The sequence below is a fragment of the Mercurialis annua genome, linkage group LG5, assembly GCF_937616625.2.
Source record: "Mercurialis annua linkage group LG5, ddMerAnnu1.2, whole genome shotgun sequence".
In the NCBI taxonomy this organism is placed as follows: Eukaryota; Viridiplantae; Streptophyta; class Magnoliopsida; order Malpighiales; family Euphorbiaceae; genus Mercurialis; species Mercurialis annua.
This window is the reverse complement of record NC_065574.1, coordinates 26,839,753-26,857,128: the sequence shown is the minus strand read 5'-3', so window position 1 is coordinate 26,857,128 and position 17,376 is coordinate 26,839,753. Positions and strand designations below refer to the sequence as shown.

General features: G+C 43.4%; 1 protein-coding gene across 1 annotated transcript; it reads left to right on the top strand.

The window, feature by feature from the left end:
* The first annotated feature begins 9,878 nt into the window (after window positions 1-9,878).
* On the top strand, window positions 9,879-12,523 carry LOC126681763 (uncharacterized). The gene is made up of 6 exons (XM_050377312.1): window positions 9,879-10,086; window positions 10,172-10,516; window positions 10,571-10,868; window positions 10,989-11,232; window positions 11,303-11,611; window positions 11,759-12,523. The coding sequence occupies exons 1-6, from the start codon at window positions 9,879-9,881 to the stop codon at window positions 12,521-12,523; spliced, it is 2,169 nt and encodes a 722-aa protein (XP_050233269.1).
* Window positions 12,524-17,376: the final 4,853 nt, after the last annotated feature.

Here is a 17,376-nt window from a genome sequence, read left to right as displayed (position 1 = left end):
ACGCGTCGTTCCAATTACCATAGCATGGTTAGGTTATATAATGCAAAGTGTGCGTGAAAAATAATGTTAGATTTGTATGTTGCGTCTCAAGTCTTATTAACATGTTGTTACAATATTACCTAAGCATGGTTAGGTTATATTACGCAAAGTGTGCGGGAAAAGTGACTCTATATTATATGTCGCGTCTCAAGTCTCTTTTACGCGTCGTTTTGATTACCATGCTTATGTCGCGTCACAAGTCCCTCTAACGCGTCGTTCGGATTACCTAAGCATGGTTAATTTATATTATGGAAAGTGTGCGTGAAAAGTGACGCTAGATTAGTATGTCGCGTCACAAGTCTCTTTAACGCGTCGTTCCGTTTACCTAAGCATGGTTAGGTAATATACTTAAAGTTTGCGTGAACATTGACGCTAGATTAGTATGTCGCGTCTCAAGTCTCTTAAACGCGTCGATTCGATTACCTAAGCATGGTTAGGTTATATTATGGAAAGTGTGCGTTAAAAGTGAAGCTACATTACTATGTCGCGTCACAAGTCTCTTTAACGCGTCGTTCCAATTACCTAAGCATGGTTAGGTTACATTACGCAAAGTGTGCGTGAAAAGTGACGCTAGATTAGTAAGTCGCGTCACAAGTCTCTTTAACGCGCCGTTCCGATTACCTGAGAATGGTTAATTTATATTATGGAAAGTGTGCGTTAAAAGTGAAGCTAGATTACTATATCGCGTCACAAGTCTCTTTAACGCGTCGTTCCGATTACCTAAGCATAATTAATGTTACATTACGCAAAGTGTGCGTGAAAAGTGACGCTAGATTAGTATGTCGCGTCACAAGAGTCTTTAACGCGTCGTTCCAATTACATAAGAATGGTTAGGTTATATACCCAAAGTGCGCGTGAAGAGTGACGCGTCACAAGTCTATCAAACGTGTCATTCCGATTACCAAATCATGGTTAGGTTATATTATGCAAAGTGTGCGTTAAAATTGACGGTAGAGTACTATGTCGAGTCACAAGTCACTTTAACTCGTCGTTCCGATTACCTTAGCATGGTTAGGTTATATGACGCAAAGTGTGCGTGAAAAGTGACGCTAGATTTATATGTTGCGTCTCAAGTCTCTTTAACGCGTTGTTCTGATTAACTAAGCATGGTTAGATTATATTACGCAAAGAATGCTTGAAAAGTGACGCTAGATTAGTTTGTCTCGTCTCAAGTCTCTTTAACCCGTCGTTTTGATTAACTAAGCATGGTTAGATTATATTACGCAAAGTGTGCGTGAAAAGTGACGTTGGATTAGTATGTCGCATCTCAAGTCTCTTCAACGCCTCGATTCGATCACCTAAGCATGGTTACGTTATATTACGCAAAGTGTGCGTGAAAAGTGACGTTGGATTAGTATATCGCGTCACAAGTCTCACTAGTGTGTTCCGATTACATATGCATGCTTAGGTTATATTACGCAAAGTGTGTGTGAAAAGTGACGCTAGATTAGTATGTCACGTCTCAAGTCTCTTTAACGCGTCGTTCCGATTATCTAAGCATGGTTAGGTTATATTACGCAAAGCGTGCGTTAAAAGTGACGCTAGATTAGTATGTCGCGTCTCAATTCTCTTTAACGCGTCGTTTCGATTACCTAAGCATCGTTAGGTTATATTACGCAAAATGTGCATAGAAAGTGACGCTAGATTAGTATGTCGCGTGTCAAGTCTCTTTAATGCGTCGTTTCAATTACTATGCTTATGTCGCGTCACAACTCTCTTTAACGTGTCGTTCCGAACACCTAAGCTTGGTTAGGTTATATGACACAAAGTGTGCGTGAAAGTGACGCTAGTTTAATATGTCACGTCTCATGTCTCTTCAACTCGTCTGTCCGATTATCTAAGCATTGTTAGGTTATATTCCGCAAAGTGTGCGTGAAAAGTGACACTAGATTAGTATGCCGTGTCTAATGTCTCTTTAAGGAGTTGTTTCATTACCAGTCTTATGTTGCGTCACAAGTCTCTCTAACGCATTGTTCCAATTACCTAAGCATGGTTATTTTATATTACGCAAAGTGTGCGTGAAAAGTGAAATAGATTAGTATGCAGCGTTCCGATTACCTAAGCATGGTTAGGTTAAATTATGCAAAGAGTACGTAAAAAGTGATGCAAGATTTGTATGTCTTGTCTCAAGTCTCTTTAACTCGTCGTACCGATTACCTAAGTATGGTTAGGTTACATTACGCAAAGTGTGCGTTAAAAGTTACAATAGAATTAGTATGTCGCGTCTCAAGTCTATTCAACGCGTCGTTTCGATTACCTAAGCATGGTTAGGTTATGCAAAGTGTGAAAAGTGACGCTAGATTAGTATGTCGCGTCTCAAGTGTCTTTAACTCGTCGTTTCGATTACCATGCTTATGTCGCGTCACAAGTCTCTCTAACGCGTCATTCCGATTACCTTAGCATGGTTTGGTTATATTATGCAAAGTGTGCGTTGAAAGTTACGCTAGATTACTATATCGCGTCACAAGTTTCTATAACGCGTCGTGCCGATTACCTAAGCATGGTTAGGTTATATTATGCAAAGTGTGCGTGAAAAGTGACTCTATATTAGTATGTCGCGTCTCAAATCTCTTTAACGAGTCGTTCCAATTACCTAAGCATGGTTAGGTTATATACGCAAAGTGTGCGTGAAAAGTGATGCTAGATTAGTAAGTCGCGTCTCAAGTCTCTTTAACGCGTTGTTTCGATTAGCATGCTTATCTTGCGTCACAAGTCTCTCTAACACGTCGTTCGATTACCTAATCATGGTTAGGTTATATTACGCAAAGTGTGCGTTAAAAGTGACGCTAGATTTGTATGTGTCGTCTCAAGTCTATTTCACGCGTCGTTTCGATTACCTAAGCATGGTTAGGTTATATTACGCAAAGTGTGCGTGAAAAGTGACGCTAGATTAGTATGTCGCGTCTTAAGTCTCTTTAACGCGTCATTTCGATTACCATGCTTATGTCGCGTCACAAGTCTCTCTAACGCGTCATTCCAATTACCAAAGCATTGTTAGGTTATATTACACAAAGTGTGCATGAAAAGTGACACTAGATTAGTATGTCGCGTCTCAAGTCTCTTTAACGCGTTGTTTCGATTACCATGCTTATGTCACGTTACAAGTGTCTCTAACGCGTCGTTCTGATTACCTAAGCATGGTTAGGTTATATTACGCAAAGTGTGCGTGAAAAGTGACGCTAGGTTAGTATGTCGCGTCTCAAGTCTCTTTAACGCGTCGTTCCGATTATCTAAGCATGGTTAGGTTGTATTATGCATAGCGTGTGTAAAAAGTGACTCGAGATTAGTATGTCGCGTCTCAAGTCTCTTTTAGGCGTCGTTCCGATTACCTAAGCATCGTAGGTCATATTACGTAAAGTGTGCGTAAAAAGTGACTCTAGATTAGTATGTCCCATTTCAAGTCTCTTTGACGCTTCGTTTTAATTACTATGCTTATGTCGCGTCACAAGTCTCGTTAACGCGTCGTTCCGAACACCTAAGCATGTTTAGGTTATACTACACAATGTGTGCGTGAAAAGGGACGCTAGATTAGTATGTCGCATCTCATGTCTCTATAACACGTCGGTTCGATTACCGAAACATGGTTAGGTTATATTGCGCAAAGTGTGTGTGAAAAGTGACGCTAGATTAGTATGTCGCATCTAATGTCTCTTTAAGGCGTCGTTTCATTACCCTTCTTATTTCACGTCACAAGTCTCTCTAACGCATCGTTCCAATTACCTATGTATGGTTAGTTTATACTACGCAAAGTGTGCGTGAAAAATGAAATAGATTAGTATGTCTTGTCTCAAGTCTTTTTGACGCGTCTTTCCGATTACCTAAGCATGGTTAGGTAAATTACGCAAAGAGTGCGTAAAAAATGATGCTAGATTGGTATGTCGTGTCTCAAGTGCAAAGTGTGCGTTAAAAGTGACAATAGATATTAGTATGTCGCGTCTCATGTCTCTTTAACTCGTCGTTTTGATTACCTAAGCGTGGTTAGGTTATATTATGCAAAGTGTGTGTCCAACCCGTTGTTTCGAATACCATGCTTATGTCGTGTCACAAGTCTCTCTAACGTGTCGTCCTGATTACCTAATCATGGTTAGGTTATATAAAAGTGTGTGTTAAAAGTGATGCTAGATTACTATGTTGCGTCACAAGTCTCTTTAACGCGTCGTCCGATTACCTAAGCATGGCTAGGGTATATTAAGGAAAGTGTGGGTGAAAAGCGACGCTAGATTAGTATGTCTCGTCACAGGTCTCTTTAACGCGTCATTCCGATTACCTAATCATGTTAGGTTATATTAAGCAAAGTGTGCGTCAAAGTGACGCTAGATTAGCATGTCACGTCTCAAGTCTCTTTAACGCGTCCTTTCGATTACCATGCTTATGTCGCGTCACAAGTCTTTATAACGCGTCGTTCCGACTACCTAATCATGGTTAGGTTATATTACGCAAAGTGTGCATGAAAAGTGACGCTAGATTAGTATGTTGCGTCTCAAGTCTCTTTAACGCGTTGTTCCGATTAAATAAGCATGGTTAGGTTATATTACGCAAAGTGTGCATGAAAAGTGACGCTAGATTAGTTTGTCGCGTCTCAAGTCTCTTTAACGAGTTGTCTGATTAAATAAGCATGGTTAGGTTATATTACTCAAAGTGTGGGTGAAAAGTGACGCTAGACTAGTATGTCTCGTCACAGGGCTCTTTAACGCGTCATTCTGATTACCTAATCATGGTTAGGTTATATTAAGCAAAGTGTGCGTCAAAGTGACGCTAGATTAGTATGTCACGTCTCAAGTCTTTTTAACGCGTCGTTTCGATTACCATTCTTATGTCGCGTCACAAGTCTTTCTAACGCATTGTTCCGACTACCTATTAATGGTTATGTTATATTACGCAAAGTGTGCGTTAAAATTTACGGTAGAGTAATATTTCGCGTCACAAGTCACTTTAACGCGTCGTTCTGATTACCTAAGCATGGTTAGGTTATATTACGCAAAGCGTGCGTGACAAGTGACGCTTAATTAGTATGTTGTGTCTCAAGTCTCTTTAACGCATTGTTCCGATTAAATAAGCATGGTTAGGTTATATAACACAAAGTGTGCGTTAAAAGTGACGCTAGATTAGTTTGTCGCGTCTCAAGTCTCTTTGACGAGTTGTTCTGATTAACTAAGCATGGTTAGGTTATATTACGCAAAGTGAGCGTGAAAAGTGACGCTAGATTAGTTTGTCGCATCTCAAGTCTCTTTTACGCGTCGTTTTGATTACTTAAGCATGGTTAGGTTATGTTAAGCAAAGTGTGCGTGAAAATTGACGCTAGATTAGTATGTCGCGTCTCAACTTTCTTTATCGCGTCGTTTCGATTACCATGCTTATGTCGCGTCAAAAGTCTCTCTAACGCGTCTTTCCAATTACCTAAGCATTTAAGGTTATATTACGCAAAATGGGCCTGAAAATTGACGCTAGATTAGTATGTCACGTCTCAAGTCTCTGTACGCCTCGTTTCGATTACCATGCTTATGTCGCGAACAAGTCTCTCTAACGCGTTACATGGTCAGGTTATATTACGCAAAGTGTGCGTGAAAAGTGACGCTAGATTAGTATGTCTCGTCATAGGTCTCTTTAACACGTCATTCCGATTACCTAATCATGGTTAGGTTATATTAAGCAAAGTGTGCGTCAAAGTGACGCTAGATTAGCATGTCACGTCTCAAGTCTCTTTAACGCGTCGTTTCGATTACCATGCTTATGTCGCGTCACAAGTCTTTCTAACGCGTCGTTCCGACGACCTAATCATGGTTTTTTATATTACGCAAAGTGTGCGTTAAAATTTACGGTAGAGTAATATGTCGCGTCACAAGTCACTTTAACGCGTCGTTCTGATTACCTAAGCATGGTTAGGTTATATTACGCAAAGTGTGCGTGAAAAGTGACGCTTGATTAATATGTTGCGTCTCAAGTCTCTTTAACGCGTTGTTCCGATTAAATAAGCATGGTTAGGTTATATAACTCAAAGTGTGCGTGAAAAGTGACGCTAGATTAGTTTGTCGCGTCTCAAGTCTCTTTAACGAGTTGTTCTGATTAACTAAGCATGGTTAGGTTATATTACGCAAAGTGTGCGTGAAAAGTGACGCTAGATTAGTTTGTCGCGTCTCAAGTCTCTTTCACGCGTCGTTTCGATTACCGAAGCATGGTTAGGTTATATTGCGCAAAGTGTGCGTGAAATTTGACGCTAGATTAGTATGTCGCGTCGCAACTTTCTTTATCGCGTCGTTTCGATTACTGATAACGTAGCACATCTAATAGGGGCGAAGCAACCTCGCCAAGAACGAACATTGCTAAGTCAAGCATTTCACCGACCTGATGACAACTTCCGACCTTCTCCTAAATCACAGATCACACGACTTGGGGGGTTACAAGATCGATATAATCTGAGACAGTCATTTTCGATAAGGTCGGATCAAAGATTATGTCCGGGCTCCGAGATATATCCAACTCAGACGCGGGCCGAGCTCCGGGCTCATGGACCCGAAAGATCGGATCATACGACCCGAGCTTCGAGATATTCTGAAGTGCAAGAACTGTGATAACTTGGTCCCCAAGTTATCCGGGCTTTAGGCTTTCACCGACCTCCGAGGTCCTGCCCCAGAGCACACGCTCGTGTACCGGATCCTGGGACCACAGAAGATCTTCTGACAGGTACGTGAGGAATGTTCTCTCTGACACACCTAACAAACCGCGCCTCACGCAGGGATATTCTTCCACGTAGGCATAACTGAATTCTGGGACCACGCGACTCACAGCCTGCCAGCAAGGCAGGTTTGTCCTTAAACCCTAACTATAAATAGAGGGTTTAAGGGCAAACCCTAGGTAATTCTCTTTTTTCTACTCACTCAATACTACTCTTTCTCTTCTTCTTCTTCCCTTACCTGAAATCCTTACTTGAGCGTCGGAGTGAACGTCCGGTGACCCCCACCGGAGTTCCTTCTGACCTCTTTCTGTTTGTGGTGTGCAGGTCGATAGAGCTCGGATCCCAGTTAGTGATATATCACTTGGCGCCGTCTGTGGGAAACGTGTGATATCCCCTGTTCTGTTCTTGTTCTTTCAACGTTGCTAATCAGATCTTGACAAGAAATAATGGTTGATGATCCTGTTTTGGAAAGGGTAGACCCCCTTGGGACTACGGTTATCGACGCTAACTTGGTTGGTGGAGTTTCTGCCAGTGGTCGGACCTCTGTGATCACTGGCTTAACTCCTCCGGCGAATGCTCAGATTGGAGGATCCAGGGCCTCCGGTAGTGGAGCTGGTTTTGTGCCTTTGTATGGATTGGAAAACTATCCTAGGGCAAACCCTTTTACCTCAGATGCTAGCCACGCCAACTTATCCACCCAGGGAACCACCGTGCCTCAGAGTTTCCTCCACAATACCTTATCTCCCACTCAACTCAACTTTCCGGTGGACGCTATGCTGGTGGCTACGGGAATAGGAACAACTTCTGGGCAAGATATACCTCCGGCGGTCTTACAAGCTCAAGAATATTTAGAATACATGGCTCGCCAACTGCATCAGGCCCAGCAGATGCATTTTGCAGTCATGGCCCAGTATTACCCAGGATACAACCCCACGGCGACCCCGTGGCCCCTCCACCCCGAGCTGCTGAGTTTCGGGATGGTCGTCCTCCGAGAGAAGAAGGTCGGAACGATCACCCGCGACCAAGACCTAGGGGTCAGACGGAGCATCAAGCGCCAAGGGGAGAAGATCACCGTGATACTAATCTGCCGAGAGACGAAGGTCGGCACGACCGCCCTTTTCCGAGAGACGAAGGTCGGAATGATCCTCCTCCTCCTAGAAGGGAGGGGGTGCAAGATGAGAATCTGCCACCGGGGACACAGCACGGAGACGCTGGCTTGGAGAGGGGAGACCCAGACCCGGAGGCAGATCCTCTGCGAACCGCAAGAGCAGGAGTTCCACCGGTCAGGAGAAATGGGGCTGAAAGTGTTCACAGCTCGGGAGCAGCGTCACAACATCAGAAAACTTTGTGTGATGAAGTCACTCGTCTTGTCCAGGCCGAGTTAGATAAGCATAAAGGGCACAAGGCAGAATCTCGACCTTTCACTACTTGTGGCATTGCTAGCCCGTTGTCAAAGGCTTAATGGGATGACCCATTCCCAGATAAGTTTAAATATCCGCCTATTGACAGATATAACGGTAAATCCGACCCGATGACTTATTTAAGTTGCTTTCAGGTTGCTATGGGAGTCCAAAGTGTCTCAGATGCCACGGTGTGCAAAGTGTTCCCTTCAACGTTGAGTGATGCCGCGCAGAAATGGTACCAGAACCTCAAGGAGGGCTCTATTACTAGCTTCAGGGAGCTCGCTATGGCCTTTAAAACTCACTTCGCTCCGAGCATCGAACGAAAGAAAAGATCCAGTGATTTGAAGAAATGTTCTCAAAAGCATGGAGAAAGTTTGAAAGCTTATATTGCTCGGTTCAATGCTGAGGCAATCATGATAGAAGATTTGAACGATGATACTGCCATTGATGCTATGAAAGACAACACCAGCATGCAGGTCTTCTGAGATAGCCTGATCACCAACCCGGTTGACACTTACACCGAGTTGATGGACAGGGCTTGGAATTATATCAACCTTGGTGAGGAGAGGCAAAGGAAAGTATACGGGATGGCTAGCCCGGTTCCCAGTAAACCGCAGAGCACTCAGGGATCTAACCGCAGTCAAGATCGGTACCGACCTCTGAACGAGACTTCGGGGTACAGGGGTAACAATTCGTTTAATGCTCAACCCAGTCCGCCTAACACGGGGCTTGGTACGAAATCGAGTTTCAGCATTGGGGGAGGAACGGAAGGATACGTGGACCGAGCAGGGGTACCCAGACAATATGTACCGCTTAACACTTTGAGGGAGCAGATTTTATCTTGGATCAAGCACAATAATGAGGAGATTCGTTATCCCCCGAGGCTGGTGAAGGACGGAGACCGGTCCAAGTTCTGCGAACTCCATGATGGCTATGGCCATGAAACAGAAGAATATGGGCGTTTGCGGAGTGAGATAGACAAGCTGGTTTGACAGGGACGATTACAACACTTCGTGGTGGCCAAGGAGGGCCAAGACCGAGGAAATACAAGGGTCAACTCGGTCAGGTCGGAGCCAGGGGGGAGCAGGAAAGCCCAATCCCCATCAAAGAAAACACAAGTCACAGGGGTGATTAACACAATCTCAGGAGGAACTTTGGAATCCGAGTATAGTCGAAAATGCAAAAAGAAAAAGCAAAAGATGGTCATGTCAGTGTCTACTGGGTCGCCATGGCCTAGCATTGTTTTCGGGCCAAAGGACGCGAAAGGGGTAGAATTTCCCCACGAGGATGCTTTGATCGTATCTGCTATCATCGGATCGAAATGGGTAAAACGACTGCTGGTGGATGATGGTAGCTCGGTTAACTTGTTGACTCTATCAGTCTTTTTGACGATGGGAGGATCCAAAACTGATCTTAAACCAGTGAACATTCCCCTCCTGGGGCTGGGAGGAGCTCCGGTCATCCCAGAAGGCATGGTTGAGCTAGACTTGGAGCTCGGTATCGAAATACCCCAGGAGGATGGAACAGAGGGTATCCTGGCGGAACTAACACGGAAGGTACGTTCACTTTTCATGATAGTTGACATGCCTTTAGCATATAATGGTATTCTTGGTAGACCTATGTTGTATAGCACAGGTGCAGTGACTAGTATTCGTTACTTAATGATGAAAATCCCAGTGAAAAATGAGGTCATAACTATTAGGGGAAATCAAACCCTATCTAGGCAATGTTACATGGCAACTATGGGCAGCACGGTGGAAACGATGAACATCGATACACCGGAGCTGCTCCTCAGAGAGAAAAAGGCTCAGAAACCCCGGGAAAACTTAGAGACAATTGAACTAACAGAGGGCTCCGAGATGTGTGTGAAGTTGGGAGTAGATTGGCCAACCGAACACCGAGAAGCTATCATAGCTCGGATAAAACAGTATGTGGAAGAGTTTACCAACAAGCCAGAGGATATCGGGGGGGGTAGACCCGAAGATAATCTCGCACAAGTTAAACGTGGATGCTAAGTGCAAGCCTGTCAAGCAAAAGAAAAGAACTTTCTCTCTAGAGAAACAGATTGCTATCCGAGACGAAGTGGAGAAGCTTTTGAAAGCCGGGTTCATCAGGAAAGTGGATTACCCGGAGTGGCTGGCCAATGTGGTCTTGATCAAGAAGTCTAATGGCAGATGGAGGCTTTGTATAGATTTCACTGATCTAAACAATGCCTGTCCGAAAGACAGTTTCCCTCTGCCGAACATTGACCAACTGGTGGATGCAACGTGTGGATTCGCAGTCTATGCATTCTTAGATGCTTCTCAGGGATACCACCAGATCCCGATGAACAAAGACGATGAAGAAAAGACAGAATTCACCACGGATCTGGGGACATATTGCTACAAGAAGATGCCTTTCGGTTTGAAAAATGCCGGGGCAACCTATCAAAGACTCATGAATCACGTTTTCAAAGATCAACTGGGCAAGAACGTCGAGGTTTATGTAGATGACATAGTCGTGAAATCCAGAGGGATCGAGGATCACGCAGGGGACCTGGCAGAAACTTGTGAAAAGCTGAAGGGTTTCAACCTTAAGTTGAACCCAGAGAAGTGTGTCTTTGCAATTCGGTCTGGGAAGTTTCTTGGGCACCTCATCTCGGAGAAAGGCATCGAGGCGAACCCGGAGAAAATCGAGGCAGTAATGAACATGAAAGCCCCAAACTCAGTAAAAGAAGTGCAAAAGTTGAGTGGAAGAGTCACGGCACTGGGAAGGTTCATGAGTTGTTCGGCCAAACGATGTTTGCCATTTTTTAAAATCCTGAAGAATACAAAGAATTTCAAGTGGACAGAGGAGTGCAACGCAGCTTTTGAAGAGCTGAAGGTTTACCTCAGCACACCCCCAGTGCTAGGTAGACCCGAGCCAGGAGAAATCTTGTACTTATATCTCTCGGTGAATGATGAGACAGCAGCGGCAATCCTGGTGAAGGAAGATAAAGGTCTGCAAACCCCAGTTTACTATCTCAGCAGGGTCCTGAAAGGCCCGAAGGTCAGATACCCAAAGATTGAAAAATTTGCTTTGGCATTGAAAGTGGCAGCGGAAAAGCTAAGGAGATATTTCGAAGCTCACATCATAGTAGTACGGACGAACCAACCTCTGAGAAAGGCGTTACAGAGGCCAGAAATGTAAGGACGGCTGGTCGGTCCAGTTGGGAGGATATGACATCCGGTACGAACCTAGACCTGCTCTGAAAGCGCAGGCATTGGCTGATTTTATAGCCGAGACTACAGCAAGTGACCAACCTGAGGAGGCTGATGAACAACTTCTAAAGTGGGTCCTAGAAGTCGATGGGGCATCAAATCTGGAAGGATCTGGAGCAGGCGTGGTCTTGAGAGGCCCTCACGGAGTTACACTCCGAAGCTCGGTAAAATTCGATTTCCCGGCGTCCAACAACGCTGCGGAATATGAGGCTCTGCTGATCGGATTGAGAATGGTAAATGTGGTCAAAGTCGAGCATGTAATGATAAAGAGCGATTCTCAGTTGGTCGTTTGTCAAATCCTGGGTACTTTTGAAGCTCGGGATCCAGAAATGAGAAGATACGTTGACAGAGTCAAGTTCTTCTTGAACAAGATTCAGGAGCTCGGGGGAAAATGGGTGATATAGCAAGTTCCCCGTTTGGAAAACCAAGAAGCTGACGTACTGGCCAAAGCAGCAACAGTGGATGAAAAGATACCTGGGGCCCATTTCTCTGTTCAAAAGCATTCCAGTATCGACAACCACGAAACCATCTTTCTGACCCAGCCTTTGGAGAATTGGATGCAAGGCATAGCCCACTACCTGATGGACGGAACTCTGCCAGAGAACAGAGACAAAGCATACAAAATCCTGCGACAAGCCCCGTACTATGCTTTCCTCGATGGAGTCTTGTACAGAAAGTCATTCACCCACCCGTGGTCGAGATGCCTAACAACGGAGGAGGGCGAGTATGTTCTGAGAGAAATACACGAAGGTATTTGTGGGGCGCACATAGCTCCTCGCATGTTGGCAAAGAAAGCAGTTTTGCAGGGATATTACTGGCCCCTGATGGTCAGGCAGGCGGAGGAGATAGTAAAGAAGTGCGAGAACTGTCAGAGGCACCAGAACATCCGACATGCTCCAACCACAGAGCAGTGTCCTATCACCAGTCCTTGGCCATTTGCAACTTGGGGGATTGACATCCTGGGACCATTCACGCCAACCACGGGGCAGAAAAAGTTCTTGATAGTGGCAGTAGATCACTTTACGAAGTGGATCGAGGTAGAAGCAGTAAGCACCATCACAGAAGCTCGGATCCGGGATTTCTTCTGGAGGCAAATTGTATGTCGATTCGGGATACCCAGAGCGTTGGTAACCGACAACGGGAAGCAGTTCAACTGCCGAGCCTTCTAAGAATTTTGCAACGATTTGCACATCGACTTGCGTTTCACTTCGGTGGTTCATCCGCAGAGTAATGGGATGACTAAGGTAACCAACCGGACAATTCTAAAAAGGGTATATTACGTAAAGTGTGCGTAAAAAAAAGTGACGCTAGATTAGTATGTCACGTCTCAAGTCTCTTTAACTCGTCGTTTCGATTGCCATGCTTATGTCGTGTAGCAAGTCTCTCTAACGTGTCGTTCCGATTACATAAGCATGGTTAGGATATATTACGCAAAGTGTCCATAAAAAGTGACGCTAGATTAGAATGTCGCGTCTCAAGTCTCTTTAACACGTCATTATGATTACCTAGGCATGGTCAGGTTATATTACGCAAAGTGTGCGTGAAAAATGACGCTAGATTAGTATGTCGTGTCTCAAGTCTCTTTAATGCGTCGTTTTTAAGACCAAGTTTATGTCGCTTCAAAAGTCTCTCTAACCCGTCGTTCCGATTTCCTAAGCATATTTAGGTTATATTACGCAAACTGTGCGCTAAAAGTGACGCTAGATCACTATGTCGCGTCACAAGTCTCATTGACACGTCGTTCTGATTACCTAAATATGGTTAGGTTATATTACGCAAAGGGTGCGTGAAAAGTGACACTAGATTAGTATGTCGCGTCTCAAGTCTCTTTAACGCGTCGTTCCGATTACCTAAGCATGGTTAGGTAATATTACGCAAAGCGTGCTTAAAAAGTGACGCTAGATTAGTATGTCGCATCTCAAGTCTTTTTAACGCGTCATTCCGATTACCTAAGCATTGTTAAGTTATATTACGCAAAGTGTGCGTGAAAAGTGACGCTAAATTAGTACGTCGTGTCTCATGTCTCTTTAACGTGTAGGTCCGATTACCTAAGTATGGTTAGGTTATATTGCGCAAAGTGTGCTTGAAAAGTGACTTTAGATTAGTATGTCGTGTCTAAAGTCTCTTTTAGGCGTCGTTTCATCACCATTCTTGTGTCGCGTCACAAGTCTCTCTAACGCATCATTCCAATTACTAAAGCATGGTTAGTTTATATTACGCAAAGTGTTCGTGAAAAGTGAAATAGATTAGTATGTCGTGTCTCAAGTCTTTTTGACGCGTCGTTCCGATTACTTAACCATGGTTAGGTTAAATTACGCAAAGAGTGCGTAAAAAGTGATGCTAGATTAGCATGTCGTGTCTCAAGTCTTTTTAATGCGTCGTTCCTATTACCTAAACATGGTTAGGTTATATTACGCAAAGTGTGTGTTAAAAGTGACAATAGATTAGTATGTCGTGTCTCAAGTCTTTTAAACGAGTCGTTTCAATTACCTAAGCATGGTTAGGTTATATTATGCAAAGTGTGCGTGAAAAGTGACGCTAGGTATGTCACGACTCAAGTGTTTTTAACCCGTCATTTCGGTTACCATGCTTGTGTCGCGTCACAAGTCTCTCTAACTCGTCGTTCCGATTACCTAAGCATGGTTAGGTTATATTACGCAAAGTGTGCGTGAAAAGTGATTCTACATTAGTATGTCACGTCTCAAGTCACTTTAACGCGTCGTTTCGATTACCAATTATGTCGCGTCGTTCAGATTACCTAATCATGGTTAAATTATATTATGGAAAGTGTGCGTTAAAAGTGAAGCTAGATTAATATGTCGTGTCACAAGGCTCTTTAACGTGTCGATTCGATTACCTCAGTATGGTTAGGTTATATTACGCGAAGTGTGCGTGAAAAGTTACGCTAGATTAGTATGTCGCATCACAAGTCTTTTTAACACGTCGTTCCGATTACCTAAGCATGTTTAGGTTAAAGTCTCTCTAGCGCCTCGTTCCGATTACCGAAGCATGGTTAGGTTATATTACGCAGAGTTCATGAAAAGTGGCAATAGATTAGTATGTTGCATCTCAAGTCTCTTTAATGCGTCGTTTCGATTACCTAACCATGGTAAGACTATATTATGCAAAGTGAGCGTGAAAAGTGACATTAGATTAGTATGTTGCGTCTCAAGTCTCTTTAACACGTCGTTTCAATTACCATGCTTATGTCGCGTCAAGAGTCTCACTAATGCTCCGTTTCAATTACGTATGCATGCTTAGGTAATATTAAGAAAAGCGTGCGTGAAAAGTGACGCTAGATTGGTATGTCGCGTCTAAAGTCTCTGTAACGCGTCGTTTCGATTACCATGCTTATGTCTCTTCACAAGTCTCTCTAATGCGTCGTTCCAATTACCTAAGCATGGTTAGTTTATATTACGCAAAGTGTGCGTGAAAAGTGACGGTAGATTAGTCTGTCGCCTCTCAAGTATTTTTAAAGCGTCGTTCTTATTACCTAGGCATGGTTAGGTTAAGCAAAGTGTGCATAAAAAGTGATGCGAGATTAGTATGTCGCGTCTCAAATCTCTTTTACGCGTCGTTTCGATTGCCATGCTTATATCGCGTCACAAGTCTCTCTTATGCGTCGTTCCGATTACCTAATTATGGTTAGGTTATATTACGCAAAGTGTGCGTTAAAATTGACGGTAGAGTACTATGTCTCGTCACAAGTCACTTTAACGTCGTTCCGATTACCTAAGCATGGTGTGTTTTATTACGCAAAGTGTGCGTGAAAAGTGACACTAGATTAGTATGTTGCGTCTCAAGTCTCTTTAACGCGTCGTTTCGATTACCTAAGCATGGTTAGGTTATATTACGCAAAGTTTGCGTGAAATATGACGCTAGATTAGTATGTCGCGTCTCAAGTCTCATTAACGCGCTATTTTGATTACCATGCTTATGTAGCGACTGCGCGTCGTTCCAATTATCTAAGCATTGTTAAACCATATTACGCAAAGTGTGTGTGAAAAGTGACGTTAGATTAGTATGTCCCGTCTCAAGTCTCTTTAACGCGTCGTTTCGATTACCATGTCTATGTAGCGTCACAAGTCTCTCTAACGCGTCGTTCCGATTACCTAAGCATGGTTAGGTTATATTACACAAAGTGTGCGTTAAAAGTGATGCTAGATTACTATGACGCGTCACAAGTTTCTTTAACGCGTTGTTCTGATTACCTAAGCATGGTTAGGTTATATTACGCAAAGTGTGCGTGAAAAGTGACGCTAGATTAGTATGTCGCGTCTCAAGTCTCTTTATTGTGTCGTTTTGATTACCATGCTTATGTCGCGTCACAAGTCTCTCTGACGCGTCGTTTTAATTATCTAAGCATGGTTAGTTTATATTACGCAAAGTGTGCGTTGAAAGTGAAGCTAGATTACTATGTCCTGTCACAAGTCTCTTTAACGCGTCGTTTCGATTACCATGCTTATGTCGCGTCACAAGTCTCTCTAACGCGTCCAATTACATAAGCATTGTTAGGTTATAACTTGCAAAGTGTGTGTGAAAAGTGACGCTAGATTATTATGTCGCGTCACAAGTCTCTTTAACGCGTCGTTCCGATTACCTAAGCATGGTTAAATTATATACACAAAGTGTGCGTGAAAAGTTGACGCTTGATTAGTATGTCGCGTCTCAAGCCTCTTTAACGCGTCGTTCCGATTATCTAAGCATGTTTAGAATATATTACGCAAAGCGTGCGTTAAAAGTGACGCTAGATTAGTATGTCGCATCTCAAGTCTCTTTAACGCGTTGTTCCGATTACCCAAGCATCGTTAGGTTATATTACGCAAAATGTGCTTAAAAATTTACGCTAGGTTAGTATGTCGCGTCTCAAGTGTCTTTAACCCGTTGTTCAGATTACAATGCTTATGTCGCGTCACAAGTTTCTCTAACGCGTCGTTACGATTACCTAAGCATGGTTAGGTTATATTACGCAAAGTGTGCGTTAAAAGTGACTCTAGATTACTATGTCGCGTCACAAGTTTCTTTAACGCATCGTTTCGATTACCTAAGCATGGTTAGGTTATATTACGCAAAGTGTGCGAGAAAAGTGACTCTAGATTAGTATGTCGCGTATCAAGTCTCTCTAACGCGTCGTTCTGATTACCTAAGCATGGTTAATTTATATTATGGAAAGTGTGCGTTACAAGTGAAGCTAGATATTACTATGTCGCGTCACAAGTCTCTTTAACGCGTCGTTCCAATTACCTAAGCATGATTACGTTATATACACAAAGTGTGCGTGAACAGTGACGGTAGATTAGTATGTCGCGTCTTAAGTGTCTTTGCCGCGTCGTTTTGATAACCATGCTTATGTCGCGTCACAAGTCTCTCAAACGTGTCGTTCCGATTTCCTAATCATTGTTTGGTAAGGTTATATTATGCAAAGTGTGCGTTAAAATTGACGGTAGAGTACTATGTCGCGTCACAAGTCGCTTTAACGCGTTGTTCCGATTACCTTAGCATGGTTAGGTTATATTACGCAAAGTGTGTGTGAAAAATGCCGTTAGATTTGTATGTTGCGTCTCAAGTATTTTTAATGCGTTGTTCCAATTACCTAACACAAAGTGTGCGAGAAATGTGACTCTAGATTAGTATGTCGCGTCTCAAGTCTATTTTACGCGTCGTTTTAATTACCATGCTTATGTGACATCACAAGTCTCTTTAACGAGTCGTTCTGATTACCTGCATGGTTAATTTATATTATGGGAAGTGTGCGTTAAAAGTGAAGCTAGATTAATATGTCTCGTCACAAGTCTATTTAACGCGTCGTTCCGATTACCTAAGCATGGTTAGGTTGTGCGTGAAAAGTTATGCTAGATTAGTATGTCGCGTCACAAGTCTCTTTAACGCGTAAGCATGGCTAGGTTATATACCCAAAGTGTGCCTGAACAGTGACGCTAGATTAGTATGCCGCGTCTCAAGTCTCTTTAACGCGTCGTTTTGATTATTATGCTTATGTCGCGTCACAAGTCTCTCAAACGTG